The sequence below is a fragment of the Ictalurus punctatus genome, chromosome 22 (assembly GCF_001660625.3).
Source record: "Ictalurus punctatus breed USDA103 chromosome 22, Coco_2.0, whole genome shotgun sequence".
In the NCBI taxonomy this organism is placed as follows: domain Eukaryota; kingdom Metazoa; phylum Chordata; class Actinopteri; order Siluriformes; family Ictaluridae; genus Ictalurus; species Ictalurus punctatus.
In genome coordinates this window covers 4,066,611-4,094,545 of record NC_030437.2, presented here as the reverse complement: position 1 = coordinate 4,094,545, position 27,935 = coordinate 4,066,611, and the positions used below count along the sequence as shown (strand labels likewise).

Sequence of the window (27,935 nt, the reverse complement as noted above, 5' to 3'; positions counted from 1 at the left end):
ACAGGGTTTTAAGACTAATCATACTTTTAATCTCTGACCTTGTGAACTAGCATAAGGGTGGGTTTTCAATAGGGCCTACAAACTGTAGTCTATTTCTGTAACTCACTCTGGATAAGGACATCTGCAAAATAACAAATATAAATGGGTTGAGAACAGAGGACCATTAATGAGGGAGGTGACATATGTGGCTGCAGTGCTGAGGTGCCTGATGAACTGCCAGTAGTAATTAATGAAACTAAGGGACCTCTGAAGTTTATGGATGGTCTTGGGATTTTCTCTTTTCTTCTCTTCTCTTGTCTTCTCTTGTGATGTATCTAAGACATACTTCTTTCTGTTTACTTGCATGTATTGAATGCTCTAAACTGGAAACAATGTGAATTGGGGTTTTAGAGCATGACCTTGGGAATCTCTGTTGTGTTAAGCTTTAGTGCATTTGAAGTATGATAACACTTAGACAATCATGTGTCATCCTCATCTATCTACTCTTTCTATGCCTTGTCCAGGTGTTGGCTTCTATGTTGGAGTTGTATAACGATCGGCTACAGGACCTCTTTGTGAGCCCAGCTGAGGCACTGTCAAAACGCATTGAGATTAAAAAGGACAAAAAGGGGCTTGTATTTGCCCAAGGAGCAGAGGCAAAGGAAGCGACTAGTGCTGGCGAGCTCTTTGCTCTCTTTGAACTGTGCTCTGCCAACCGACATATTGCAGCTACCAGTATGTTTTAGTCAAAGTTGCTACAAATGTGTAGGACCCTATAGTTTTTCAAACACCATTGGTTAATTTCTTTTTTGGCTCATTGGCCACTACATAACATGCTAAAATTATTTGTGGGTCAATCATAGAAAGATGCTCTAGTGTATGGCATATTTTTCCCATTTTGTTCCCATTGAGTTTGTGACAAAACCTAACAGCAGCAGGTTTTTGCTGTTATTTGTAATACAGTATTGTCTGCTTCACATCTTCAATATTGTTTTGGTTTTTGTGCATAGCTGAGCTCTGGTACTATGATTTAATGGAAATGGGTACACAATGCTACAAAATAGCTACACTACCACCCCTAACCACTCTCTGCTAGGGTGTGATCCTGTTGACTATATGGATTCTAGTATGTTGTGAATTTTAAATGCTGACTTGGTGCTGTGGTTGACCTTACAGAGATGAATATAGAAAGCTCTCGCTCTCACCTGATTATAAGCATCATGTTGGAAAGTCGCAACCTGGCCAATGGCAGCATGACATTTGGCAAACTGAACCTTGTTGACCTGGCAGGAAGCGAGAGAGCGGCGAAGACAGGAGCTAAAGATGACCAGCTGAAGGTGATTATGTTCAGTAAATTAATAGAATTTAAATGTTATACTATATAGTAGCATTGATCTTAAGGTTAAAATAACTGTTAACAGCTCAAGTGAAGACTAGAGGGATTTAATCAAGAACTGAACCTGCAATGATTTGTAAATGGAAAAAAAAACTACCTACCTTAAACTGCTAAATTTAACTGTTAACGCCCTTGAGTTAGGTCCTGGATAGTGTAGGAGCCTATACACCACCCATCCGGTTTGGGTGGTTTGCACTGGAATGGTGCCTTCCTCTTGTTCTTGCTCAGCTGTAAAACTGTAGAACTGCCACAGATCCTGAGGCAGGTGGGTGCCATAGGTTTATTGCTCCTTAGCACTCTGACTTGATGATATAGGACTGGGCCCAAGTGCTTAGTAAAAAGGCAGGCAGGCATGTTTTCACTGTGTTTGGAATTTGGTGCTCAGGACTTTTTTTCTTCATGCTATCCCTTACATGGACAAGATCTCTCACCCTTTAGGCTTGTTCCTCCTGTGGAAATTGTGTAATTTCTTTTGCCATATTTGCACTGTCCATAGATGTGTTCTGGCAAGAAGTTTTTTAACCAAGAGTTCAACAACCTCTATAAGAGACACCCTTGAAACCCCAACGTCAATGGCACAAAGGGAAGGGTGGTCTGTGAGAAGAATCTGAAATCTCCCATACAAAATATTAGTCCAGGTGGAGCCAAGTGGTAGTTCCAACATCATTCTCCCTTTGGTAATACAGCACACCATGGTGTGGCTCTTTCTGAGGCCAGCACAGACAGTATTTTCGGACAGCTGGGATTTCCAATGTGTCAAACAGGGATCCTGTCACTATCTGTCTCCAGTTCTTTATATTTGTATTGCTTCATCCAGTTAAATGGAATTCATCTCGTTCACATTCTGTCTCAGGGCCAAGGTGAGAGTGCAATACACGTCCTGTTGAGGCTGCATTTGTAACTGTTCAGATCTCCCCACATGTCTGAGAGCTAAAGGGACAATGTCATCTGTGTAAGTCTCTAATATTACCCACTGCTAATGTAGCAAGAATATCCACCACAGGCCATGGTGTTTAGAGTTCTACCAGCTTGATACCATTCACATGTGGATTCTAGACCCTTTCCTGCCAGGACTCTGGCTATACTCTGGTGCATGCCAGGCTAATGCTCAACTTGAAAGTCATATTGTCACAATTTTCCAGCCACCTGTCAGGCTGCCGCTCTGGATATCTGAAGTGAAACCACCAAGACAGGCTGTTGTGAGCTGAGAAAAGAAGTGGTGGCTAAGTAAACAGAGTCTGAAACCACAGCCCAATGTGACCATAGCCATGTGAGTCCAAGAGGGCAAAATTTGACTTGCTCTCTTGGTTGGAGGGATGGCTTGTGCTCTCTCTCCTCATTCAGTAACAACACTCATGTATGAGTTCATGCATGTGGAAGAGGGTGGATAGATGGAACCTAAATCTTTGCAACTGCTGCCAAATATTGACTGTCCAGGAGTAAACAAATGAGTTTTTCTTCTTGCTGCTTACTTGCAGATGTAAATAACTCTTGAAGTAAAGGCAGCTTCAGGGCACTAAAGGACTTTAGGCACTCACTATAAGGGGAGTGTACATATTTCTGCTTGTAATAAATGTGGTCAATGTGCCCTGCAATGGACTGGCTCCCTGTCCAGGGTGTACCCTGCCTAGTGCCTGATGCTCCCTGAGATAGGCTCCAGGTTCCCCGTGACCCTGAAAAGGAGTAAGCAGTAGAAGATGGATGGATAAATGTGGTCAAGACTTAACTGGTTGCCAGGAATCACAGGTTGTTCACATGGATTCATCTCTTTGGTGCTGGACTTTACATAGCTTTTCAGAAAATACATTAGAGTGAGGTAGAGATCAGTATTCCCAGGCGGGTGTCTTAATATAGACTGATACCTGCAGGAGATTATCTGCATACTTGAATGGGCAGCTTTTTACCCATTTCCTCAAGGACACTTCCAGAGGTCATGGCATCCACACAGCCAGCAATCACAAGGACTTCTATTATTCCAGGCCTTGGATCTTCTACAAGTCCCAAGACATCACATTTGCTTTGTGGTGGAAGGGCTAAAGGTTTCAATAGAAGCAGTCTGGATGCTGTGTAAATTTTTATAAATCCTTCTGTGACATAGCTGGGAAAAGTCTTATCATTAATCATAATTTTAGGTTCCTTCTGTATGGTTACAACAAAAATTTCCAACATGAAATCTAGCCCCGGGGGGGAAGGGGGGTTACAGATGGAAGCAACATACACAATCCAATCCACATTTTACTACCCAACTGGAATGTTACATCATACACCACAGAAATGCCACAGAAATTACATCATTTGGCCTTTAACTGGCAGTTTTGTTTACTGTCTTCTGCAGGTTAAGTTACATTGCCTCGTTGACTATCTGCCTTGGCCCTAAGGCCTGGCTGATTCTTGTTTCCCTGCCTCATTTTGGGGCTCAGACAGTGTAGGAGGATCTTTTTTCATCAGTTCACATGCAATTCATTGATTGCAGAGACCTCTTAAGAATGCAGTGGCTGCCAACTGGTCGTTTAATTGCAGATCTACTCTTGGGAATATTAGGGATTTACCCAATATTGTTTGTGTGTGTGTGTGTGTGTGTGTGTGTGTGTGTGTGTGTGTGTGTGTGTGTTTTGTGCAGGAGGCTAATTCCATTAATAAGTCTCTGAGTGCTCTTGGTGACGTGATCTCAGCTCTGGCTATGGAGCAAGCTCATGTTCCGTACCGCAACAACAAGCTAACGCAACTCATGCAGGACTCACTGGGGGGCAATGCCAAAACCCTCATGTTCCTCAATATCTCTCCTTCTGACTGCAACCTTGACGAGACCCTTACCTCACTCATGTAAGACACAAACACAAATATGCACATATTTCCAATTACATTTCCTCAATGCTTCTTTGGATGGTTCTAGCTTTCTAAACGGGCTCTATTTGGAACTGCCTTGCATTTTGTAGTGTTACAACCTAGAAATGAACTTAATTGAGAATATACATCATGAATCTACACATAATAGCCCATAATATTGAAGAGGGGAATTACAGATTGCATAAGTATTCCCATTGGTGTGAAACCTGTACTGTAATTTAGTTCCACCAGGAAATGGAGTCCAACCATATGTAACCAAAGTGTCACACAATCTTGTTACAAGTACACCTTTCCTGAAAGGTCCCAGAGTTTGTTAGAGAACACACCTAAATAAATTGCATAATGATGCCAAAGAAGCTATTCAAATGTAGAAAAGGTTAAAGGGGTGAATGCATCGAGGCAATGTTTTTGTAAAAGGGAACCCTCTGTTGTAAGGTTCTGCTTAAGTGTTTTAAGTGTTGTATCTGAAGGAATAGCCAAATTCTTTAGCGGGAAGAGTCTATTAACTTTTTATAGGTGGCAATTGTGCATCCTTGATCTATAAGCTTTCCATCTCCTTCCTTCATTCCTTTCTACTGCATTTAAACAAATTATGCAATTGTAAATTTTGAAGGCTATAAAAAGTTTCTAAACAAGTAAAAGCATTATGAATCAAGCATGAATGTGATATTAATGTAAACAACAACAACAAAATTAATTCCCGATTCAGATATGCCTCCCGGGTGAAGGCCATCACCAACCACGCACAGAGAAATATGGAGAGCAAAGAGATCGCTCAACTCAAAGAGGTCTTTTCTACTACATTTGATTACACTTCTATTGTTCTAATATGTTTAATTAAGATTTTAAGTAACACTGAAAACTGTTATCTTTCTCTGTCACACACATTCTATTCCTAGGTGATTTTGAGACTAAAATCAGGTCAAGCTGTGGAAGAGGAAGATGTGTGAATGAAGCTCACTCAAATCCAGCACTGTTTCGATCAAGTTTTTGGAGATTTATTGTTTGTTTATTATTAGACTGTGCTTGCACTGATGAATTAAGGCCCCAAATAAAATTAATTATGGGTGTTTTGCCTACAGTACACTAAATTGCCCCTAAGTGTCAACAAGTGTGTGAATGTTTGTTTGTGTGCATGGTGTATTTTGAATCTATACATACAACAGCCCCAAAATGAATATTCATTCATTCAGGCAAGCAAAAACCTTCAGTGTGTAATAAGCAAACAAATGATCTAATAATGACCTTTTTAAACAATGCTAGGTTCTGCTATAAAGTATATAGCATGATGTTGTTGAAAGTGATGTCCTTGTGTAAACTGAACTCCATTTGGGTTGTCTGGCTAATCTGCACCATGGCCTTGCTGGATGACGTTATGCCGTTTGGGTGGATGGTGGTTACACAAGTGTGTCACATAAAACTCAGGGCAGGAATGTTACAGCAAGCATGTAAATTCTCAAGACCAACTTTATTTTGTGCTTATCTTTGTAAAGCATGCTCAATCTAATAATAATAATAATAATAATAATAATAATAATAATAATAATAAATAAACCTAATAAATTAAACCTTCATAGACAAATAGCGCTCAAGTGTCTCAAGTACCAAAACTAATTCATTATTCACCAGTGGTTCCTAATAAAGTTCTCATTATCTACTTCCCCGATCTTAATCCCATCTAATCTTGTGTAATCTAAACCAGTCGATTGTAACAACCTGTCAGTCATCTCCAAGTTCATTACTGGTGCACACACAAACATGTCTAAAAGTCTGTCAATTAACAAGAACTGTATTTATTTCATTAGTTGCCATAACAATACATTTAACTCACTTGATATGTATTGATCAGGAATATAGTATTGTAAAAGCAGACAAACCGATTTGTAGCTGTGTAGATTTGGTGTTGTACTTTATATTTTAAAACTAAGATCAGAACTTAATAACTAAGGGCCATATCCAGAGTCCTCGACAAAAATTCAGAATCAATGTTTACGTAGGGATAAGTCAGGTTACAAAGTTGATTTTCTCATGCAAATAAAATTTAACTGGATTGAATCACAATAACGTATGTGGAGTTTTTTTTTTTTATTATGTAGGTTATTTTATCACACTTCTGAGTTGTCATATTAATAAAATAATACATTTTGGCCTTGAATGGTATTCCATAGTTTTCTGAGAGGTTTTATAGCCCAAAACATGAATTTCAGTACATGTCAGAAGTACTGGACTTAATACTGCTCCTCACTTGAGCCAATATCAAGGAAGAAACAATAGCTTAAGTCTAAAATAATAATTGCAGCATAACAGAGACAGGCCAATAACTCAGTAGCACACAACTCCCATTCAACTGTCTGGGTTGAGCTAAGTCTGCAGTTGTGTCTGAGGTCTGAATAATGATGTGTGCAATTTTAGTATTAACTCCTTACTCAATTCTGAATATGGCCCTTAATATTCATACCAAAGTGACGTGTATCCAAAGGCATGTTCAAATATAGGACACACATTCTGGTGACAAAATAACATTTTATTTTGTAAAATGAAATATAAAAATTTCCAATAATAAACAGCTGTGCAGTTGTCTTGTATATCATCCAGGGTGTGTTCCTGCCCCTGGACAGAATATGCTCTGATTCACTGATTGTGTTTCAAAAATACAGAAAACAAAGGGCTTTTTCAACTACACTTAGGCAATATATAATGAATTGCCAATTTGTCCAGATTATTGAATATCATGGAAAATACAATTTGGATTATGCATTATAAATAGATGCTACTTGGTTTGGAGTCTGTACACTAACATAAAATGGCTCCTAAACTTGACCTTTCCTTTTCACTATTGTGGTAACCTCAAGAATATTTACTATATCTTGTACTTTTAGTATGTATCTTTCACGTTGTATTAAAAATGGTGTAGTGCACCTTTAATCCTTTATACATAAAACACCAGTAGCAATTAAAGATCCATTTTAGTGTGTAAAACTCTTTGTGTGTATGTCTTTATGTTTTCATACTTTATATGGTGTTGCAATTTACCTATGGTTAGAACTGTTTTACATTCTGATTTAGTTTTATAAGTTATTTTTTATTAATGAGGCTTTTTTTATATAGGGTTTTTTTTTTTGAGTAATTTATCATTCTTTGGCAATGGAGGTGTTAGAATTAGGGTTATTACAAAAAAATATGAAGGAGCAAAAAAAAAGGGGGAAATATGTAGAGATTGAAGGAAAGAGTACATTTAGAACACTTTAAAATCTACTTTAAATCATACTTACATAAATGTTTACCTTAAAATTTAAAAAATGTCATCTCAGTTTAGGTTCCAGGACCCTCTGATGATAAAACTGCCAAACTGTAAATTTCTCAACCAGAAGGGCTGATGAAATGATCACAACAGAAAAAATCTCCTAGCCTACTTTGGTTATTTTATTTCTTCCTACTGTTACACAAGGTTGAAGAATATTGCTGTGCTGTTGCCAGTTCTTTGAGACAGGTAAGCTCGTTGGAATACCATCAAAACTCAAGGATCTCTCTGACGTCTCTAAAGTTCAGTTCATTATTTTGAATAAACTAACAAATCTATATGGACTTGGGAAAAGAAGAGATGATGTAATGTTAATAAAGATGTTTAGAGTGAAAGACCAATACTGACTCCCTTTCACTGTTTTACTGAAGTGGAATCAATTTATGAACTTTTAAGTTAATAAAACTTGCCTGTGAGCTGAAACAGACAAATAAACCAACAAGAAGTATCCAAAAGCTGACTAACACTATGTATTGAGGTATGCACCATCACTGAGGTATTTCTTGACTTTGCAACACCACCATTTTCACTATAGTGAGTCGAACAGTGAAAGATAAAACAAGGCAGGGGTGTCCAACCTTATCTGTAAAGGGCCGGTGCTGCTGTAGGTATGTGTTCAAATATACACTATGAAGAAAAACTCAAAAAGAATGGACATTACTGTGTGTTACATTCATAAGGTAAGTATAAAACTTTTTCATCGGCTCTGTGGGAATGCTGGTGGCATCAGAGGGGTGAACAATATACACCAAATTTAATGTGGCAAAAATAAGTCATGACTTCAAGAAACTTTTTGTTATTACTTAAATTGCTTAGTTTTTTCTTTAAATGGCAGTAACGGGCTTACGCAAATATAATACATGCCCCTTGGTCGTATTAATGTATGTATACAATTGCAGTTTTGAAGAGACTTTAACTTAGTAAATCATACCACAGGTGGTATATTAATCTATTCACTCTAGTTTGGCTGCATCTGTTTATATCAATGTACATATGTAAAGCTGCTGTGTAATAATGTCTATTGTTAAAGACTTTATACAAATTAGATTGAATTGAAATAATTTAATCAGTTCATCTTGGCCTTCGGTTGAGGCTCAGTTGTGGCTCCTACTTTCCACCTCCCCATACCTGGCCCTTTGAGGATAAGACTGAACATCTGAAATAAGTAGTTTTATTCTTCATTCTGCACCAGGAGACACTCTCACTTGTTCCCCCTCACTTAACTTCCTACTCAATAAACTCCACCAGGGTTTTACTAGCCATATTTGTCCTCATGTTTGTGTACACATAAGACTTGACTAGCTGATATCACTTTTCAAAGTATGTGCTGTGTCTTATCACACTGGCGGAGGTCCTCTTCCACGGGCAGGTGAGCGGGTCACAGGTGCACGGGGATTCACAGCAGCCAATGAAACGTCCTTCTGCATTTTTACTCCTTTACCATTGGTGGCTGTTCCAGCTTTTTCAGTGACCTTCGGAGATTTACCAGCAGGGGGTTGACGGGCAGAATTCTCTGGGGTTCAAGAGGAAAAGAGACAGACAAAAGTGAACACTGAATGCTTTCACTTATCACTCCTGATCACCCTCTTAAATTTAAAGGTTCTAATCTGACCTACCAGATAAATTTTTTAATCCCTGCTCTAAATTAAAATTGTCTTTTGGACCGTAATTGAATTGAGCAGTTCATTATTCCTTTATAACTCCACTAGGGGGCAAAAATAGAGCAATGAACCTCATTTCATTATCAAGCTGAAGATTTTACAGTGTAACCATGGATGTATCCGAACGTCCCTACTACCCTACAGTAGGTGAAAAGCAGTACTGTATGCCAAAGGAGTAGTATGTCTGAATTCTGAATATTCATAAAACAGCAGGAGAGAAATACTATATTATAATTTCAGCCTGATGTTAACTTAATCTGTAGTGCCATTATGTGTTGTGTGGAATTGTATTTATTTTCTAGTACTTTGACTCCATCATAATTATATATATATATAATGTGAAAACAGAAGTGAAAACAGATCTAAACAACACCAGCCAATGGAAGAATTAAATTGAGTAAACGAGTATGAGTCTGCTAACCTGCTTCCTCTTTAGCAGCTGCTGGTGGTATCAAGGATTTGTTGGGCAGAAGATCCTCCAAGTCTTTCATCACCTGATTAGTGCTGTCTTTATTGTTCCTTCGGTTCTTCTCCTCATCTCTTTGCTAGAGCCAAATCAGATACAAGCTCGGCTTTCAGACTTTCATAGTTCACTATAGGATACTACATTTTTGGATTCATTTACTATTAATTGATATTATATGTTAAGTAAAAGCAGAATCCTGTGTTGGAAAGTACTAGAATGTAACATTAGATATAGTCATAAATGGCACACACCATTTGTATCTTCCTCTTCAGATCCATGTTGGCTTTCTGGTAGGCCTTTGAGACTGTATTCAGGTAGTAAATAGCTAGCCTGTTTAACAACAGACGGTTGTTACGCATACACATAATAACACTCAAAGTACAGAGGCTGTCTGTATATGTTCAGGAATGCCGTTATCTATAAAGTAAGATATATAGGAGGTAAGTTTATGGAATTTAATTCATAGCTAATATGCATTGTTTCCTTGAAACATTTTGACAATAATTATAGCCCCACCATGCTATCCCAAATCCCCCCAACCCCCCCACTGAGAACTCACACCATGAGAAGTACGACAGATATGATGAGTCCGGGGTTGGACGCGTAGGTGAAGATGTTGGCCATAAATGCTGGAAGGTTCTGGATCGTCTCAATTACCACATCAAACATCTTTTCTCTCCCACTGTTCAGAAGAACAAACACAACCATCAGTAAACCATAAACCTACTGGTATTTATTGTTTGTTTGTTTATTTGTTTTATCATCTACAACAGTGGTTCTGAAAGTAGGGTCCGTGGACACCCAGGGAACCATGAAACATTGCCAGGAGGTCCATGATTTTATTTATTTATATTTAGTTTTTATAGTTATTATCCCATTTTACTACTGAAATGAATTTTTATTCATTTTCATTCTTTTATTCAAACTCTATTAAGTATAATAAGTACATTTATAAATACAGTGCCCTCCACTAATATTGGCACCCTTGTTAAATATGAGAAAAGAAGGCTGTGAAAAATTGTCTTGAGAAAATGCCAAGAATACATTTCTGGAAATTCTGGAAATATGCACTACCAATCAAAATTTAGACACACTCATTCTTTATTTATTGTTTCCCCCCACATATTAAAATAATAATAAAGTCATCAAAACTCTGAAATAACACAAATGGAACTATGGGAATTATGTTGCGATAAATACCCCCCAAAATAAATCAAAATAATTTAACATTTTAGCATCTTCAAAGTAGACCCCCTTTTTCTCTAGAATTTCCAGAAATCTATTCCTGGTATTTTTCCATCCGATTTCTTGAGGAATTTCCCTGAGATGAGTTCACACCTACGCTGGACAATTATCAGCTGCTTTTTGGAATATTTCGCTCCAAGTCATCCATTTAAAAAATATATTTTTTGCAAGTAAAATGTTAGTTATCTAATGAAAGAAATAAATATGTTGGCATGATTATATTTTTGTCATCGATTTCAAACATTTAATCATACACTTTCAGATCAAAAGGTTTTTAAGATCATGAGAAACATTTCAGTCGAGTGTCTATGACTGAAATACACCATGAATTTCATGTAAGTCACCCTGAACACCATGGCCCATGCCCCAGGGGGAGACCTAGAAAAAGCAGTGCTCCTAGAGCGAACCCTTCTGCGGGTTCTGTTGGTTTTGAGGTTGGGGTGGGGTGACTCTGTCAGGTTAACCCATACAACAAACTCCAGTTCCCAACATGTTCTACAAGCATGGCTGCCTCGGACTCCACGTCCCAGAATACACAAACACTGCCTCGTTCTCCATCACCAGACTTTTGCTCACGCACACATACTCAATCACACATACTCACAGTCTCCTTTTAAAAGAGACTCTCGCACATGCCATTTGCGAAGTATATGCTCGCAATGTATATAAGCTTACATGTGTTTTCTGACATTATCAAGACTGTTTTTCATTGCCATAGATATCCTGCTTTGACTTTATTCCTATTCCTCATTCTCTGTGTTTTGCCTGGCCCAGTTTGTCCTGTTTACTGATCAATAACCAATGCTTCTGTGGCATTTTACATTTTGGACAAAAGTGGTCCATCAGTCAGCGAAATGGCAATAATTAAAAATGTATACACACTAAAAATGCATCCTATACATTGCGAATGCATAATTACCAGCTCAAGATTATCAAGATGATCTGATAGTGTGTGTGTAGGTGTATGTGTGTGACCTGAAGGGTCCACAATCGAATGAAGGAGACATGGTCATCATGGTGTAGACCACAGGCATGAGGCTGAGGAAGAGCACGACAAGCAGGATGCCCATGTAGAAGTTGTTAGAGCGTGACGCTTTGAACACTCTCTCATGAGGGACATTACTGCTCATTACAGCCCAGCACTGGAAATACATGGAGGTCACCAGGCGCAGAATGTTTATACCCACCAGTCCTGGGGCATAAAATGCACCCATCCTAAAGAAAATGCACAAACACACATATATGTAAGTTCCTTAGTTCACTATAATGTATTATTTTATTTTATTTAGTCCTTTTTGAGCAAGTATTGTATAATCACCAGATCATTCCCTGGTTGAAAATGAGCCCAAGTACATTTCCACTGATATCGAACTCTGCATACGAAGGCTGCAAAACATGAATATACAAACACACAGTTTAATGAAGAGCACAATACATTAATGTAAACGTTGCTTTGTATATTGCTCTCTCTCTCGCTCTCACACTCTCTCGCTCTCTTTCTCTCTCTGTAATTAAGTGCACTGAGTAGAGTCAGGTGTCACTGTGTTTGTCTTGTTGGTAGGTATCACCTATCATGCTAGCTTCTTGCTTTCAGGGTATCATGTTTTCAATGAATAAATGAGTTTTGTAACTGTATTTTTGTGAATACTCAAGTAAACAGAGCAGAATCCAGAACATTCTTGTGAAATAATTCAACAGAAATTAGTGTCTTTCTACATTCTTCATGCAAACAAAAAATACAAATGTGTATGAATGTTATAATTATTTTGTGTTGATTGTTTTCATTAAAAATGTATATGTATTCGTCACATTTATTAATAAAAACTACAGCCTACTTAAAAAAAAACTTACTTTACTAAACAAACATCAAGGTAAGTGCTGAAAGAATTAAATAAACCTCTATGATAGTAACCACATGAAAAGCAAATAAATAAAAGTGATTCATAAAATATATCTAATGTCTCTGCACTTTCCCATCTCCAGCTATGTCTTTTGCCCTGCAAAAGTCAAAGGGCCAGTACAAGGACTTTTTTACCAGTATTCCTGGTTGGACCCACCTCATCCAGTACAGAATCAAGATACCGCCAAGGGTATCAGCACAGCAGTAGCTGTACTGCATATCTAAGACCCCATCTGAGAGGAGACAGGTAGGAAAATGCCTATGCTCAAGCTCCATAGTAATGGTACAAAATCAGGATGGCACACTTTAGTTCTGTAATGATTCCCAGAGTCTAAACAAGGTGTTACTTTGACACTGAACCCATGCCCTGGCTAGACAAACTGATCAAGTGCCTGGGGAGGTCACAGTTTGTCTCCTTTTAGAGCTGATACAGGATCCTAATTTGGTGGCCTTTGCACCAGAGGATGCCTCGAGCTATACCTTTTCAGGTATTCTGTTTAAGGCTCCACTTGACTCCAGCAACCTTGCACTTTAAGTGGCTGGACTAACGTCCCCCCCCCCCCCCCCCCCCCCCCCCCCCAATTATAAATTCAGGGGAGTGCTTTCTAAAATGGTTCGCAGACTTTGCCCCACAGTATGAATACATTCCCTGACAAATCTACATCCTCCTCTCCTCCCAAGAAAAACAGAACCATCTTAACTGAAAGAGTCTGGAATGCAGGATGTTAAATATAGTGGTCAGGTGAGTTCCCCCAGTCATCGCTCAAGTGTTTGATCATGAAGGCAGGTAATTATATAAAGAAGTAAGTAAGCAGCAGCAGCAAATTGCCAATTCATGGCATAATCAAAAAACCGCTTCAATGCTACGGTGGCCCCAAAAAGTATTTGGGCACTTAAGTCACAATTATAAATATATAATTTTTTATATAGTTTATATAAATATTATAAATTTCAATGCATTAGAAAATAACATGCCGAACCAAGTGGTGTTTATTTTAAAGAAAGATACCACAAGTACATTTCTTAAGCAAAGTATTTCCCAGAAATAGAGTCTTATGTTTAAAAATAGATTTTTAAAAAAGATATACTGTTCAAAATTAGACAAAAAAAAGCATTCATTAAGGTTCTGGGGAAGCATACTTTCAAAATGCAGCTAGTATGCTTTGAATCAATTTCCTGCTGAAAAATCAATTTCTGTCACTTGAATTATTTCATTGTTGATTTCTGCAAGTTTGCATCCAAAAGGCCTCTGTACAATTCTGAGTTCATGATGCCATCAATGAACACAAGTTCATCAACACCACAGTAGGAATTCTTGATTTTACTCAAAATTATGCCTGTACTTTGTTTTCGTTCACAAGTCCTTCATCTTTGATTTTTTTAAATTATATATCCAACTGTGGAGGAAGGAAGATTTTGTTTTCTGCTGTTCTGGTGAATAGAGTAGCCTACTTTATAACAGATGATGCTAGAACTTTTCCTCAAAACTTACTTTCCTCATCTTAGTCATTTTTACAATTACTCTTAACCAGCTAGTCCCAAGCTAATTTACAGTGGATGTGTGTGTGTGTGTGTGTGTGTGTGTGTGTGTGTGTGTGTGTGTGTGTGTGTGTGTATATATATATATATATATATATATATATATATATATATATATATATATATATATATATATATATATATATATATAACATTAATTATGGATTAACTGTAACAACCAGAATAGGCTTAAGTGTTGAAATACCTTTTTGTCTAATTTTGAATATTCATAGTAAATAACAATCTATTTTGGGGAAAATGTTTTGCTTGAGAAAACACTTGGTTTTGCAAGTTGTTCTATTATGCAGTGAAATTCATACTTTTGTAAGTGTCAGTTAAGTGTCCAGACACTTTTTGGGGGGGCCACTGTATGTATCTTTCTTCCCCAGCTGCAATTTCCTGTTGTCAGTTGCAGACTTATTCCTGTTAGTTCAGTTCAACTGGAGAGTAGAAAAGTGATATATATGCTCCCCAGGATCTTTTGATGGTGGACCAAGTGGGTTGCAGCTTTCAAAGAGAGAATGTACAAAGTCCACACCACCTCATACAGTGCTGTGAAAAAGTATTTTCCCCATCCTGATTTCTTCTGGTTTTGTGTATATCTCATACTAAATTTTTTCAGAAATTAAAATAAAATCTAAGATAAAACAACGACAACCTGAGTAAACACAAAATACAGTTTTTAAAGGATAATGTTATTTATTGAAGCAAAAAATATATCCAATACCAACTGGGCCTGTGTGAAAAGGTATTTGAACCTGTAGTTATTAATTCCCCAAATCTATGAAACTACATTCAAAATGGGGTTCAGCTGGACTAGGGAAGGGTTACAAACCTATTTCAAGGCTCTGGGACTCCAAAGAACCACAGTAAGAGCCATTATCTCCAAATGGAAAAAGCCGGCACAATAGTGAATCACAAGAGCAACTACACATCCAGGAAGTCCCAAAAGAGCCAAGGACAACATCAAAGTAACTACAGGCCTCTCTTGCATCAATAAAGGTCACTGTTCACGACTCCACTATCAGAAAGACACTGGACAAACATGGCATCCATGGAAGAGTGGTGAGGTGAAAACCACTGCTAACCCAGAAGAACATTAAGGCTCGTCTGAATTTTGCCAAAAAACACACCTTTATGATTCTCAAACCTTTTGGGACAACGTTCTGTGGACTGATGAGAAAGTGGAACTGTTTGGAAGACAGATCCCATTACATCTGGCGTAAACCAAACACAGAATTCCATAAAAAGAATATCATACCTACAGTCAAGCATGGTAGTGGTGGCAGTGTGATGGTGTGGGGATGCTTTGCTGCTTCAGGGCCTGGGCAACTGGAAATAATTGAGGGAAACGGGAATTCTGCTGCCACTCCAAAATTTGAACCAATTGAATGTCATGTAAATACCATTAAAAGACTAGAGACTGTGATACCCATCAGCCACTGCGCCTCACTTGATCACTGCACACATCGTCTTTCATTTGTCTCGTTGTGCCATTGTTGTCTGTTGCAGCGTTATGGTCACAGTTTTATGTTTGTTTCCTAGTGTTTTTGCTACGAGTTCCATAGATACTGTTTTGTTTTGATTTGCATTAAACCTTAGCTACACTTGCATCCGCCTTTGCCTCCTGACGTGACATTGAGATGCTGTGGCAGAACATTAAACAGGCAGTTCATGCATGACAACCCTCTGATGTGGCTGAACTAAAGCAGTTCGGCAAAGATGAATTGGCCAAAATTCCTCCACAGCACTGTGATAGACTGTTCTCCAAGATCTTCAGTTATCGTAAACATGTGGTTGCAGTTATTGCTGCTAAAGTTGGCACAACCAGATTATAAATTAAAGGGAGCAATTAGTTTTTCACATGGGTGATAGGTGTTGGATAACTTTTTTTTGCTTCAATAAAAAAAGTAAAATGAAAACTGTATTGTGTGTTTACTCAAATTGCCTTTGTTTTATATTGTATTTTGTTTGAAGATCTAAAACTATTTAGTATGAGATCTGTGTATATCAAAACCAGAAGAAATCAGGATGGGGCAAATACTTTTTTACAGCATTGTACATAAGACTTTCTTCATTATAATAATAATAATTATTATTATTATTATAGTAATGAACACATTACAGAGTGAACAAGAAACAAATTGAACAGTTTTACATTTTACACTCATAAATAGTAGTCATGTGAAGTGTGAAGTTATCAAACATCCATGAACTGCTCAATATTGCTATCTGAAAGGACATTTACTATAAATTTTAATAGATGGCTAGCAGCATTAAATAGCTCTTTATATGGCTGGAATGAGAAGTTACTTAAATACTTAATTCACCAAATTTTACTTTCAGGTTAAATTTTTATCCTAGGCTGTTGAATGATGTTGTTTGAGTGTGCTTTGAAGTAAGAACTATTCTAACAATAGTTAATGTATGAAGTATATATTGAATTTGAACACACATGGCCTGGAATCACAAAGCACCCAAATAAAACATTTAAAACATTAAATTCTTATAATCATGAATAATGTCTCACAAAGCCAGCCTCAAGGTCCCAGCACCAACAGTAGTTGAGGAAACGCACAGTTAAAGCTCTCATGAAGTCTCCGACTAGGATGGTCAGATACGTCACCTGAATATCTGACACCGTTAGCTTTACAAACTCCTATAGCAGGTAAGAGAAATAAATCATTTCAAAATTAGAACTGCTTATTTACAGCAGTAATTGCAATAATTTGTAGTAATATGTGAATAAATATGCTGGTGTTAATGGATCACATTTGTTCAATAATAAGAAAATGGGCTGGTACGCACAATTCCTACTTCGGTCTCCCAGCAAGGACCCCTAATAACATCAGCAGGTGAGATGTCTGGTGGGGGAATATTCTCTGTCACGTTGTGATACAGTGTGTAGTTAGCATAGTACTGGTTTAGAGCCCAGTCGGTTTCATTCTTTATCAGTTTCTCCTTCTCCAGCTTTTGATGAAGCATTAAAAAGGAATTTAATGTTAAAAATTGTTTTATTAAACATACACTTAGTATGGCTTAAAACATCATGGCATATTTGCCTCCAATATCTGTTGTACCTTCTCATTGACATCATCAATAAGGGCAAACAGGAAGGTATAGAGGTTTCCCAGGAACAGGGCAAAGATGCGGCCCAGCTGCCACTTCAGGGCAATCCGAGGATGATAATCCTCCAGTTCAGCGATGGTCTCAAACAAAGGTGGACACACCAAACCCAACAGAGACATTACAATCTCCACCTGTAGGACACATCATTATTAAGAAAAAAAATCTCGCAAATTACAGAAAGACGGGGAAAAATAAATAAAAATCGCATTAATATAATTAAATATAAATACTATATAAATAAACAGCAGTAAATATTGCTGTTTATTTCAAATCAGCCATTGATTCAAAGGTCAGATAAAATACAGTGGGGGGTGTTTAAAAAAAAAAAAAGAAGTGTAGTTAGTATTATACATAGTCTAAAAAGCAACATTACAGACGAAACCAACTAAAAGAAACACATTTTTGACGTTACCTCATTTTTCTGATACCAGGATAACTGATTGCGTTCCAGTTTAGCAAAATCTTGTGATCTTTTCACCACAAAATAGATAAGATATCCACTCCCTCCCAGGCTGCACAGGATCAGTAAATTAGCAAGAACACGCAGAAATCTCGTCAAGTGAATGTTTTCGTCCTTCAAATTCTCCTGCTCATCCACTATAGATTCCTATGGGAACATGGGTACAGTCAGAGAAGTTATGCAGGGCTCTAAAGTACATTATACTGTATGGCCCAAAGTATGTGGGCACCTGACCATCGCAGCCATATGTGCGTGTTGAACATCCCATTCCAGATTTATTCCCCTTTTACTGTTATAATACCCTCCACTTTTCTGGAAAGGCTTTCCACTAGATTTTAGAGCATGGCTGTGGGGATTTGTGTCCATTCAGACACATGGGCATTAGTGAGGTCAGGCACTGATGTTGGGTGAGGTCTGGGGTGCAGTTGGCATTCAAGTTCATCCTAAAGGTGTTCAGTGGGGTTGAGCTCTGTGCTGTAGTTCTCCTACTACAAACTTGGCAAACCTTGTCTTTACAGAGCTCACTTTGTGCACTGTCATGTTTGGACATTGTCATGCTGGAACAGGTTTGGGCCTTTTAGTTCCAGTCAAGGGAGACTGTAAAGCAACAGCATACAAAGCCATTCTATACCATTGTGTGCTTCCAACTTTGTGGCTGCAGTTTGGGGAAGAACCATATATGGGTGTGATGGTCACACGTCCGCATACTTTTGGCCATATAGTGTACTAAACTCCTAGATGTGTTAACAGGTTAATTTTCAGCTCTAATTTCATAGATACATGATTTCATAGATCTAAACCTGAGTCAATGCAACTTACAGATGAGTTTTTAGAAGTGGAACAAAGGCTTCAACAATGTACTTTAAATTCATTCAAAATATTTATGTTCTGTGTCACTAAGCTTAAGTCTCGGCCTCAACCACTTCAAGCTTCAACCACTGATCATAATTTTTAAACTGAGTTTATGAAAAACATCAAGATTATTTTTCAAATTAGGCTCAGGAATTACACCAATGTATTAAACCAGAAAGCAGGTTCCCTGTTCTTACACACATAATTCAACTAATAAAGCTTCTTTAAAAAACAAAAAAACAGACTAAAGCGTGTTAAAGCAGAGAACACAGTTCACACGAGGCACTCCCTGTGTTTATTATTGTGTGAGAGATCTTGAAATAGTTGTTTGATTATGGTATACTGCCTTATCTGACCTTGAAGCTAGTTGTGATGGAAGCATACTTGTTGTCCGCTGTCTCTGGGTTTCCGATGAGGTAATCCCAACTAGTGAACAGTTTCCAGCAAAAGATAAAGTCACTCTCCTCTGCACCGTCACCTCCTTCCTTGGCATTTCTTGCCATCCTATAAAAGAATGACATATTAACCAGTGACTATCAGCAAATTTCTCCAAGCAATTTAGCATGATTTAGAATTGCTGCATTACATTAAAAAGATTCCATCTGCCCCTTCAACACAGGAAGGTGAATACAGCACAGGAAAGAAAGACTCACGTCCTTATCACCACCATCAGGCTATAGCCGAATATTCCTATTCCAACTAGGAAATAGGACAAGGGTAGACGGAATTTAAGTAATCCAATAGTATTCTGGTTATTATAGTAGCCATAAAAGAGAACAGAGTACTTGCAGTAGCCCTTTGGAAAAGAAAAAGAAAAAATGTTAAGTCAGTTTTCAACCGTTATTTCATAGTATTTCATTTTATTTTCCTTAACAATATATTCCTTACTCCAAATTCAAAAAGGACTGAAAAGTCCATGGCGGTGGGCTGCTCCTCTCTAGGGACTGTTTTCCTGGCGATGGAGCCATACGGCAAACCCATCAGGACCTCCAGAAAGAGAGCGAGATATGACTTTACAGATTACTTCAATCAACAAATTTGTCTGAAAGAGTAGGAATAGATTCAACAGAATAGTAATATCTGTTCAAATTGCTCATCGTGAATGTCCGAGTTGTCGACAGTATGTATATACCATTTGTTATGTCTGAACTGACGTTTAACCATTTAAACTCTCAGGACCCACAAGCAGGTCCAATCCTACATCCCACACTTTTGTAAATAAATTAATTTTTTACTGGCTGTACTGTTGTTACGAAATAATTCATAGTAGTACTCAGTAAAATATGCTTTAGGATGAACAGCTGAAAAAAATTGTGGGAGGTTAAGTACACAAATTTGGCAACAGTGTTACACATATTGCTAAATTTGTGATGAAAATCTTTCCCATTCAATATTGGTAGCAATGCTATTTGGATAAATCAAACCCCACTCCATCATACTGTTCTGATATCATTATTAAAACCAGTCTTTTTTTTAAAACAAAACAAAAAACAAACAAACAAACATACAAAAAAAAAAACAGCATATGAATGGCTTATTCACAAAATATCACAAATTGCAAGTTTACCTCAGGAATGACAACAAGCCCAAACATGAGGCCAAAGAGGACGAGGTTGAGACCATACATCCACCTGAGGAAGATGAAGTAGGAGGCTACAGATGACCCAAAGTGACCTTAGAAAAAGCAGACCAAGTCAGGAAATCTGAAACAAGCAGGAAATCTAAAACAAGCCTGGAAATCAGATCTGTTTCACTTGGGTATAAATGTAGAGACTCAGCCCAAACCAACTTTCTACTTCTTTGATTTTCCTCTCCCATGGAATGCATGCTGTCTTAAAGTTGTCAAAGTCACGATTGAACTTGATCAATTTCTGAGAAATATAAAACAGAAAAAAAATTACAAAGCATTTAGACTCTGTATGTGTTCCATGGTTTCTTACAGACCACAATGCTCTTTTAAAGAAGACGGCATACCTTGGCCATCATGACTTTGAAGGCGTAGAGCTTCCGCCCTTTCCCTTTGCCCAACGCACCTTCAAACTTCTCTACGAATCCTTGTGCCTCTCTAAAACCATTTACAAAGACAGACAAACAAGATATTCTTCATATGGTGTAGTTACAAAAATAAAAATAAAAATTGTATCAAAATGTAGAGCTTGGCACAAAAAAAGGCCCTCAGAAATCCCCATTTTTTCAATTTATTATGGATTCTTAGGTTCTGCAATAAAAAAAGTCACTGATTCAACAAGGTTGGTTGACTGGGATTTGTATTTAAGTCAGCATGCAGAGTTTGTACACTTGAATCTGACAAACAAGGCATGTTTTAATAGAACTAGTTTTACACTCCCCTGATGCTGTGTTAAACAGTCTACTTATATGCAAATACATTACAACACTAGTTTATTTAATTATGTGCTGTGTCTGAATTGATGTTTGTACTTTTCTTGGCCAACAGTGCTTTTAGTAAGTACAGCAACAGCCACCCAGTTAACATCTCTGAGTTAAAACTAAAGTTGTGTAACACACAGGTGGGACAAGGTTTCTTCTGCTGAAGAAACCAATATAAATATAATATATTGCTTTTCTGTATAGTCATCATTACATGCAGTGAGTGGCCCAATACATCATCTCTGTGGAGTAAACACACACTTTGACACCTGTTCATGGAGATCACATTTCACCCGCTACTAGTTTCCAATGTAACCCAAGACACTGGCCAATTAATTACCTCCTGGACTGATGATATGTGAGGATCATGACAAGACACATTAAATACAAAACAAAAGAAAGACAATATCTTTAGCAATAAAGTGCAACAATCAAACAGAGACAGTTATAAGCCTGGACTAACAATTATACAAATTAAAAAGAATATCATAGTGCACATTTGGGTTTGGTAGTTTTGTATAATTTTTCACAATTTTTTAATTTCAATTTCAAAAACTCTATGCTATCTATGCCATACACCAGAGGAATCATGCTAGTAGAATAAAGCAAATATGTACAATGTCCGCGAAAAGAGCAGAGTGTATTAAGTAGCATTCACAAAAATGTAACTACCAACTCTAACTACCAGCTATTTAATAATACACAGAAATTTCTGCCACATACAATATGACTAAGTCCAGACAGATAATATTCTAATCAAGCAATCAATGAGTTAACTTGTGGCATGTTCTGAAATAATCATCTGAAAAGAATTACTAAAAAAAAAAACCCAATATATCCCGTCATCTAGCCAGGCTGGTAGATCTCCAGGAATTCCTTCCAGGTACCAGGTCAATTAAAAGACTCCCTTGCTACATTGCCACCCTTTTTGTCTAGGGATCTATTTCTCTACCACTGAGGTACTCTGCGAAATACAAACCCCTGAAGCCCAGCTGCCAGCACAGGCTATCAGTGTTCTCTTGGACAGTGTTTGATTCTACTACCTCTGAACTTGTCTAAACTATCACCACCTATTCTGCCTCAAGATTGCCTGGGGCAGTCTGAGGTAAAGGTTCGACATAAGGCCATAGTATTCAAGAGCACTTAAACAAACTTGTTCAGATAGTTTCAGTTTCTACTATTCTATAATATTAGAATTGGGTGATTTCTGCAAGATATATCTGAGCTAGACTCATTAGACAAAACTAGTTCCTGCTGAAAATCACACCAATACAGCCACACTGATGCAATGTGGTGTCAATTCTGTTAAACTTCTAAGAAGGCATCCAAGAGACAGCCATTTAGTGATACAAGAAAAGGCTGTTACCTCAAAATCCCCAGTCTTTTTTTCATCCTCCATGGTTTGTTTCGGAGTGTGGCAATAAGTTTCTTCTTTTCTTCGACCTCCTCTTTTAGCCGAGTCATTTCGCCCTCTGATAGGGACTCGGCGTCTGACTCGGCAGATGAGCTGCCAGAGAGGGACATCAGATATCACAATATGTGGCAATAAGTCTTGGAGTGACTACCAGTGAAATGAGGAAGGCTAATTTCCACTTATTTTTAATCTCTTAAACAGTGCAGTTTGTAAATTGACCATGATAAATGGTCACCCTAACCCTAACCTTAGTATTCTAGCTCAATGGTGTTGAAATATAGAGGAAGGAGAACAAAAGAAACTGATCAAACCTTGGATAGAATTGTCACACTAAAGATTGATTTGCAAGTCACACTGAGGTTCTGAGAAAGCATTTGATGGCATCTAAAAGATGCTTCTGTACACTTCAGAATTCATTCTACTGCAATTGTTTCTAATTAATCAGTATAGTAATACAGTATAGTAAACTGCCAGCCGTGACTCTACCACCACCATGTTTCACACATCAGGAGGTATGCTTTAGGTCCTGTCTTTTCTCTGTTGTCTTCTAAATGATGCAATTCTTTATAAAGATTCCATACATGGTCTATATAAGCCTCAGTCTCAGGGTATTTATATGTAAATACCCTGGATTTAAAAATGAGTTTCAAGCTGACAAATGTAAGATTTAGGAATTTCACATCTCTGGCAGAAAATCCTACAGATAAGTTTCTGAGACCATGGCTGTGAGCTAGCCAGTTGAAGCACAACCTCTCAGGAAAAGGCTGTGTTGTCATGGAGCACTGTTTGCATAGAAATACAAAATGAGCTTGAACGCTTTGCCAGTATTGTGCTAGCTGTAGTTTTTCCAGTTTTAACCTCATTCTCATTGTTTCATTTCAAATCCAAGATGTTGGAATATATATATATATATATATATATATATATATATATATATATATATATATATATATATATATATATATATATATATATATATATGGTCATGTCAATTTCCAGTTAAGGACTTTATGATGTTGGGTTGAAAGTGTGTCAGCCTGATATATTGGAACTTATTGATTTGAATCCAGGCAGTGTAAAGAGAGGTACACTAAAAATCATTCACTTCTCATTGAACCCATCTTATGTGCACTTGAAACAAATTACCAACCCAAACATTCCCCAATGTTAGTGTAATATTCCTTGTAATATTTGGAAGACTTGACCAAGTATTGGGTTATTAAATTAAATTATGAAATATTTAAAGCTAGAAAGAAGGCCTATAGAATACTCTACCCGCTACCATCTCCTTTTTTCTTCTTGTCATCTCCCTTTTCTTTCCCATCTTTACTTGCTCCTTTTCCAGTCTTCTCTGTACTGTTCTCTTCCTCTTTTTCTTTCTTGGTCGCTCCTTTTCCTTTCTTCTTGCTCCATTTGTCTTCTTCACTGTTCACATCAGAGTCCTGGGCCATGGCATTGGTCTTCTTTCTGTTGGCTGCTTTCCTCCGACCACGGGGTCTCCCGCTCTGGTTGTCCTCGGAATTGTCATCTTTCTTCCTTCTTCCTCTTCTTTGGCGAGGAGCTTCATCTTCCTCATCATCGTCACTGTCTGCTGGTTTTGCTTGCGTTCTGCGAGCAGCAGGTCTGGGTCTTCTTGCACTTCTTGGTCTCCTGTTGATGTCCTCTGAAGAACAGGTGACACATTGCACTGTATCGTTTTAAATCGCATGCTGTATACTGTATACAAACAAAAATGCATTCATTTACTCATGTAAAATGTGTAAATGTTAAAAAAAGGTTTTTAATATTATTATTATTTCTTTAGTTATTAAGATAAAACTTGCATTAAAATTGATATCAAACTACATCAAACAAGATTCTATGCTTCATTAATATGTCAAAAAAGTTTCCTTTACTGAATGCGGTGGGGATTAATGAAATTAAATTAATTAATTTGATATATTTCATCTAAATCCAAATTTATTTAAGCTAATTTTTTTTAACTCTCCATTTTAACTTGGAGTGTCTCCTATAATTATTGTCACCTTTCATAAATAAGAAAAAATTTTACTGCGTAAAATAGACATTAAACACAATCAGTCAAATGTTCCTTCCACTCATATAGGAACAGGAAAAAGTCTATTTTGTGGAGGATGCTGCTATATGTATGTTTAAATAATAATTGTTAACCTTTTATAAATAATGTTTTTATAAATAAACTGTAAAATTGAACATAAGTAGTAAAGTAGAAAGTAAAGTTCTATGTGTTCCGTCAAAGACTTGTGCTTTTATACACAGGGCTTAGCTCAAATGTACTCATGTGCATTAACTCGGCAACTGTGTAAACGTGAATAAAAACCATATTTAAATGACACCACTCTCTCTCTCTCTCTCTCTCTCCCTCTCTCTCTCTCTCTCTCTCTCACACACACACACACACATACACACACAGAGATCTAAATACTGAAAGTCATTTTAAAATTTCAATCTATCGCTTTACATGACTTACCATCACTGTCTAACTCGGCATCTATCTCGATCCCAACTATAACACACAAACAAGCAATATGCTGCATGTATTAACATCCTGTTCAATTCTAAAGAATGCATATATTGTTAAATAAACAACTGAGTAAAATTTTTTATACACATATGCATATGTGTATAAAAAAGTAATTACAAAACAATCATTTTTCCAGTAAAATAGAAAAACCCTCAACACAACAAACAAAACACTCAACAAATGCAACCAAATGTACAAGCAAAATGTACATTAACCCTGCTGTTACTCTCACCATCATCCAGACTTGCAGCGATGCCAGTTTTTGGGCGCGGCATTTCCACTGTCTGTGCGTGTGATTTTAGCGTTCGGTCATTCTTGTAACCCGCAGCGTTCTGCTAGTGAAGGCATGTGACGCAGAGGATACAGTTGAGTGGCACTTGGCTCTCAGTGTGTGGCAGGTGCGTAGTTCCAAAGCCCGAGCATCAGATGTCCCCTTGGATACGGCAAACGATATCACTCTGGAAATTGGCATCAAAAAGCTTAGCGTCCAGAGGAGAAATCTCAAGAGGAGAATGGACAAAAGGCGATGTAAAATGACCTGGTCCTAACCTGCACGGAACCACATGTTCAATTGATGAGCACATGGACCTCAGAGATATTGAGTGTAGACAACACTGAAAATATTGTCTACTTCAGGAAAAGTAAGATTCGCAGACCATGCAAATTTTTTTTACACAATAATAATATTTCAGTCACTATATATATATATATATATATATATATATATATATATATATATATATATATATATATATAGTGACTGAAATATTATTATTGTGTAAAAAATATATATATATATATATATATATTGAAAAAGCATCACACTTTTTGTATGTCTAATGTTTGTTTATGACCTGTAAAGGATTAGCTGATTTTTAAAAATTATTTTTTTATGTCTCTTTAATTAGTCAAACACATGTCTGGTTATGTGGACATAGCTCGGCCTGATGAATAATTCAGGTGGGAATCGGACACCAAGGCACAACCTGTGCAACCATTAAAACCTTTTCCTTCCTAGAATTATTGCTCTGTTAAGCTGACCTTCACATGTTGGTTATGTCCAGTCTTTTTTTTTTTTCTTTTTTCTTTCTTTTAAGTGTTAGTGACTTCTGCGTCTTTTCTAATGCAAATAAGACAATGATGTACTGTAATTCCGATAAGTTTATAATATAAAGCACTTTTAAGAGATGATCCTGGAAACAGACAGATATGGGGAATTAATTCTCTGCCACAAAATCACTTTCATGCCAAAACCAAATAACGCCTTGCTGCACTTTGTCCACAAAGCCTTTGGTCATTATATATTTGTGCAGACTGCCTATGTTTGTGTGTATGTGTATATATGTGTATACAGTGCTGTAAAAAAGTTTGCTGATTTCTTCTGTTTTTGTGTATATCTCATACGGAATATTTTTAGATCTTCAAACAAAATACAACATAAATCAAAAGCAACCTGAGTAAACACACAAAGTTTTTATTTGTTTATTTATTTATTATTGAAGTTATCCAACACCTATCACCCATGTGAAAAACTAACTGCCCCCTTAAACTTAAAATCTGGTTGGCCACCTTTAACAGCAATAACTGTAACCAAACACTTCCGACAACTGGAGATCAGTCTTTCACTTACTTCTAGGACTAGGACTTACTCCTATGATTTGGATCATTCTCCCAAAAGGTTTGAGGATCATCAAGGTGTTGTCGTTGGCTCTTTTGTGACTTCCTGGATGAGTCATTGGTGTGCTCTTGGAGGAATTTTGGAAGGTCGTCCACTTCTGGGAAGGTTCACTATTGTGCCGAGTTTTTTCCATTTGGAGATAATGGGATAATTATTTGGAGTCCCAGAGCCTTTGAAATAGCTTTGTAACCCTTCCCAGAATGATGTATCACCTTCTTCCTCATCATTTCTAGAATTTCTTTCAAATTTGCCATAGTGTGTTACTGAGTAAGACCTTTTAACCAACTTCATGCTGTTGAAAAAGTTCTACTTAAGTGTTGATTTGAACAGGGTTTGCAGTAATCAGGCCTGGTCACATCTAGTCCAGCTGAACCCCACTTTGAATGCAGTTTCATAGATTTGGGGAATTAGTAACTACATTATCATTTAAAAAACTGCATTTTGTGTTTACTCAGGCTGCCTTTGTTTTATCTTAGATTTTGTTTTAATTTCTGAAGTCATTTAGCACGAGATATACACAAAAACAGGAAATACTTTTTCACAGCACTGCATCTGCTTATTTGTGCATATGCACTCACTCTCCAATATACTGCGTGACTAGTCTGTCTGTAGGAATGTTTGCCAGGTTCAACATCCTAAATGTGACCTACAGCCAGGTGAGAGAGACTAGGATTTTAACTACTCCCACTGGAATGGCCAATCCTCTATGCTGGCCAGCACACGTATGGTCCCCCTCTGGTGATGGGAAAGCTGTTATATGTGACGTATTATACAAACACTGAGGCCCTGGGACAAGCGGTCTTACATCAGAACTGCATTTCATCATGCAGTTCCCTAAGAGTGCCCCAAGCTTCCCAGGAGGATCAAGGTGTCCATGGCATTTTTTTCAGCCTTAAATTTGAAGGCAGAATTTAATGTGTCCTTCTTGACAAATGCAATCCCACAATGCAACAAGAACGAGTTTCTTCAGTGGAAAATAGGCTGGAAGATTGTGCTACGACCATGACTAGACAAATGGTCAGATTTTTCTGCCCACCAAATTGAGCTTTACTGGATATTTATTATGGCAATCTCTAAGTCAATATATGGCAAATAACATAATTAAGAAGATAAGTGGCATCACCTTTATCAAGAATTA

At 37.4% G+C, this 27,935-nt stretch overlaps 2 protein-coding genes across 2 annotated transcripts; one reads left to right on the top strand and one right to left on the bottom strand.

The window, feature by feature from the left end:
* Nucleotides 1-199: 199 nt before the first annotated feature.
* On the top strand, nucleotides 200-6,059 carry si:dkey-96l17.6 (uncharacterized). The gene is made up of 5 exons (XM_047149905.2): nucleotides 200-714; nucleotides 1,156-1,316; nucleotides 3,996-4,198; nucleotides 4,932-5,010; nucleotides 5,122-6,059. Exons 1-5 carry the CDS (start codon nucleotides 441-443, stop codon nucleotides 5,170-5,172), a joined length of 768 nt encoding a protein of 255 aa, XP_047005861.1. The 5' UTR covers nucleotides 200-440; the 3' UTR covers nucleotides 5,173-6,059.
* LOC108255389 (transmembrane channel-like protein 2-B) lies at nucleotides 5,946-25,541 on the bottom strand. The gene is made up of 20 exons (XM_017451328.3): nucleotides 25,352-25,541; nucleotides 25,066-25,101; nucleotides 23,853-24,240; nucleotides 22,530-22,670; nucleotides 20,750-20,840; nucleotides 20,565-20,646; nucleotides 20,343-20,449; nucleotides 19,664-19,762; nucleotides 19,429-19,571; nucleotides 19,132-19,279; nucleotides 17,876-18,070; nucleotides 17,415-17,594; nucleotides 17,143-17,304; nucleotides 16,865-16,993; nucleotides 12,214-12,281; nucleotides 11,871-12,110; nucleotides 10,210-10,332; nucleotides 9,902-9,980; nucleotides 9,606-9,729; nucleotides 5,946-9,036 (listed from the first exon to the last, which is right to left on the bottom strand). The coding sequence occupies exons 1-20, from the start codon at nucleotides 25,392-25,394 to the stop codon at nucleotides 8,861-8,863; spliced, it is 2,754 nt and encodes a 917-aa protein (XP_017306817.2). The 5' UTR covers nucleotides 25,395-25,541; the 3' UTR covers nucleotides 5,946-8,860.
* Nucleotides 25,542-27,935: the final 2,394 nt, after the last annotated feature.

Excerpts from the sequence above, each read along its gene's own strand:
- si:dkey-96l17.6 (XM_047149905.2), top strand. The coding sequence starts at position 441 with ATGATAACACTTAGACAATCATGTGTCATCCTCATCTATCTACTCTTT. Across the intron at positions 4,199-4,931 it reads GAGACCCTTACCTCACTCAT|ATATGCCTCCCGGGTGAAGG; the intron begins GTAAGACACAAA and ends TTCCCGATTCAG. Across the intron at positions 5,011-5,121 it reads AGATCGCTCAACTCAAAGAG|GTGATTTTGAGACTAAAATC; the intron begins GTCTTTTCTACT and ends TTCTATTCCTAG.
- LOC108255389 (XM_017451328.3), bottom strand. The coding sequence starts at position 25,394 with ATGCCGCGCCCAAAAACTGGCATCGCTGCAAGTCTGGATGATG. Across the intron at positions 16,994-17,142 it reads GGGAGACCGAAGTAGGAATT|GAGTTTGTAAAGCTAACGGT; the intron begins GTGCGTACCAGC and ends TACCTGCTATAG. Across the intron at positions 12,282-16,864 it reads GGGACCTTGAGGCTGGCTTT|CCTTCGTATGCAGAGTTCGA; the intron begins GTGAGACATTAT and ends CATGTTTTGCAG.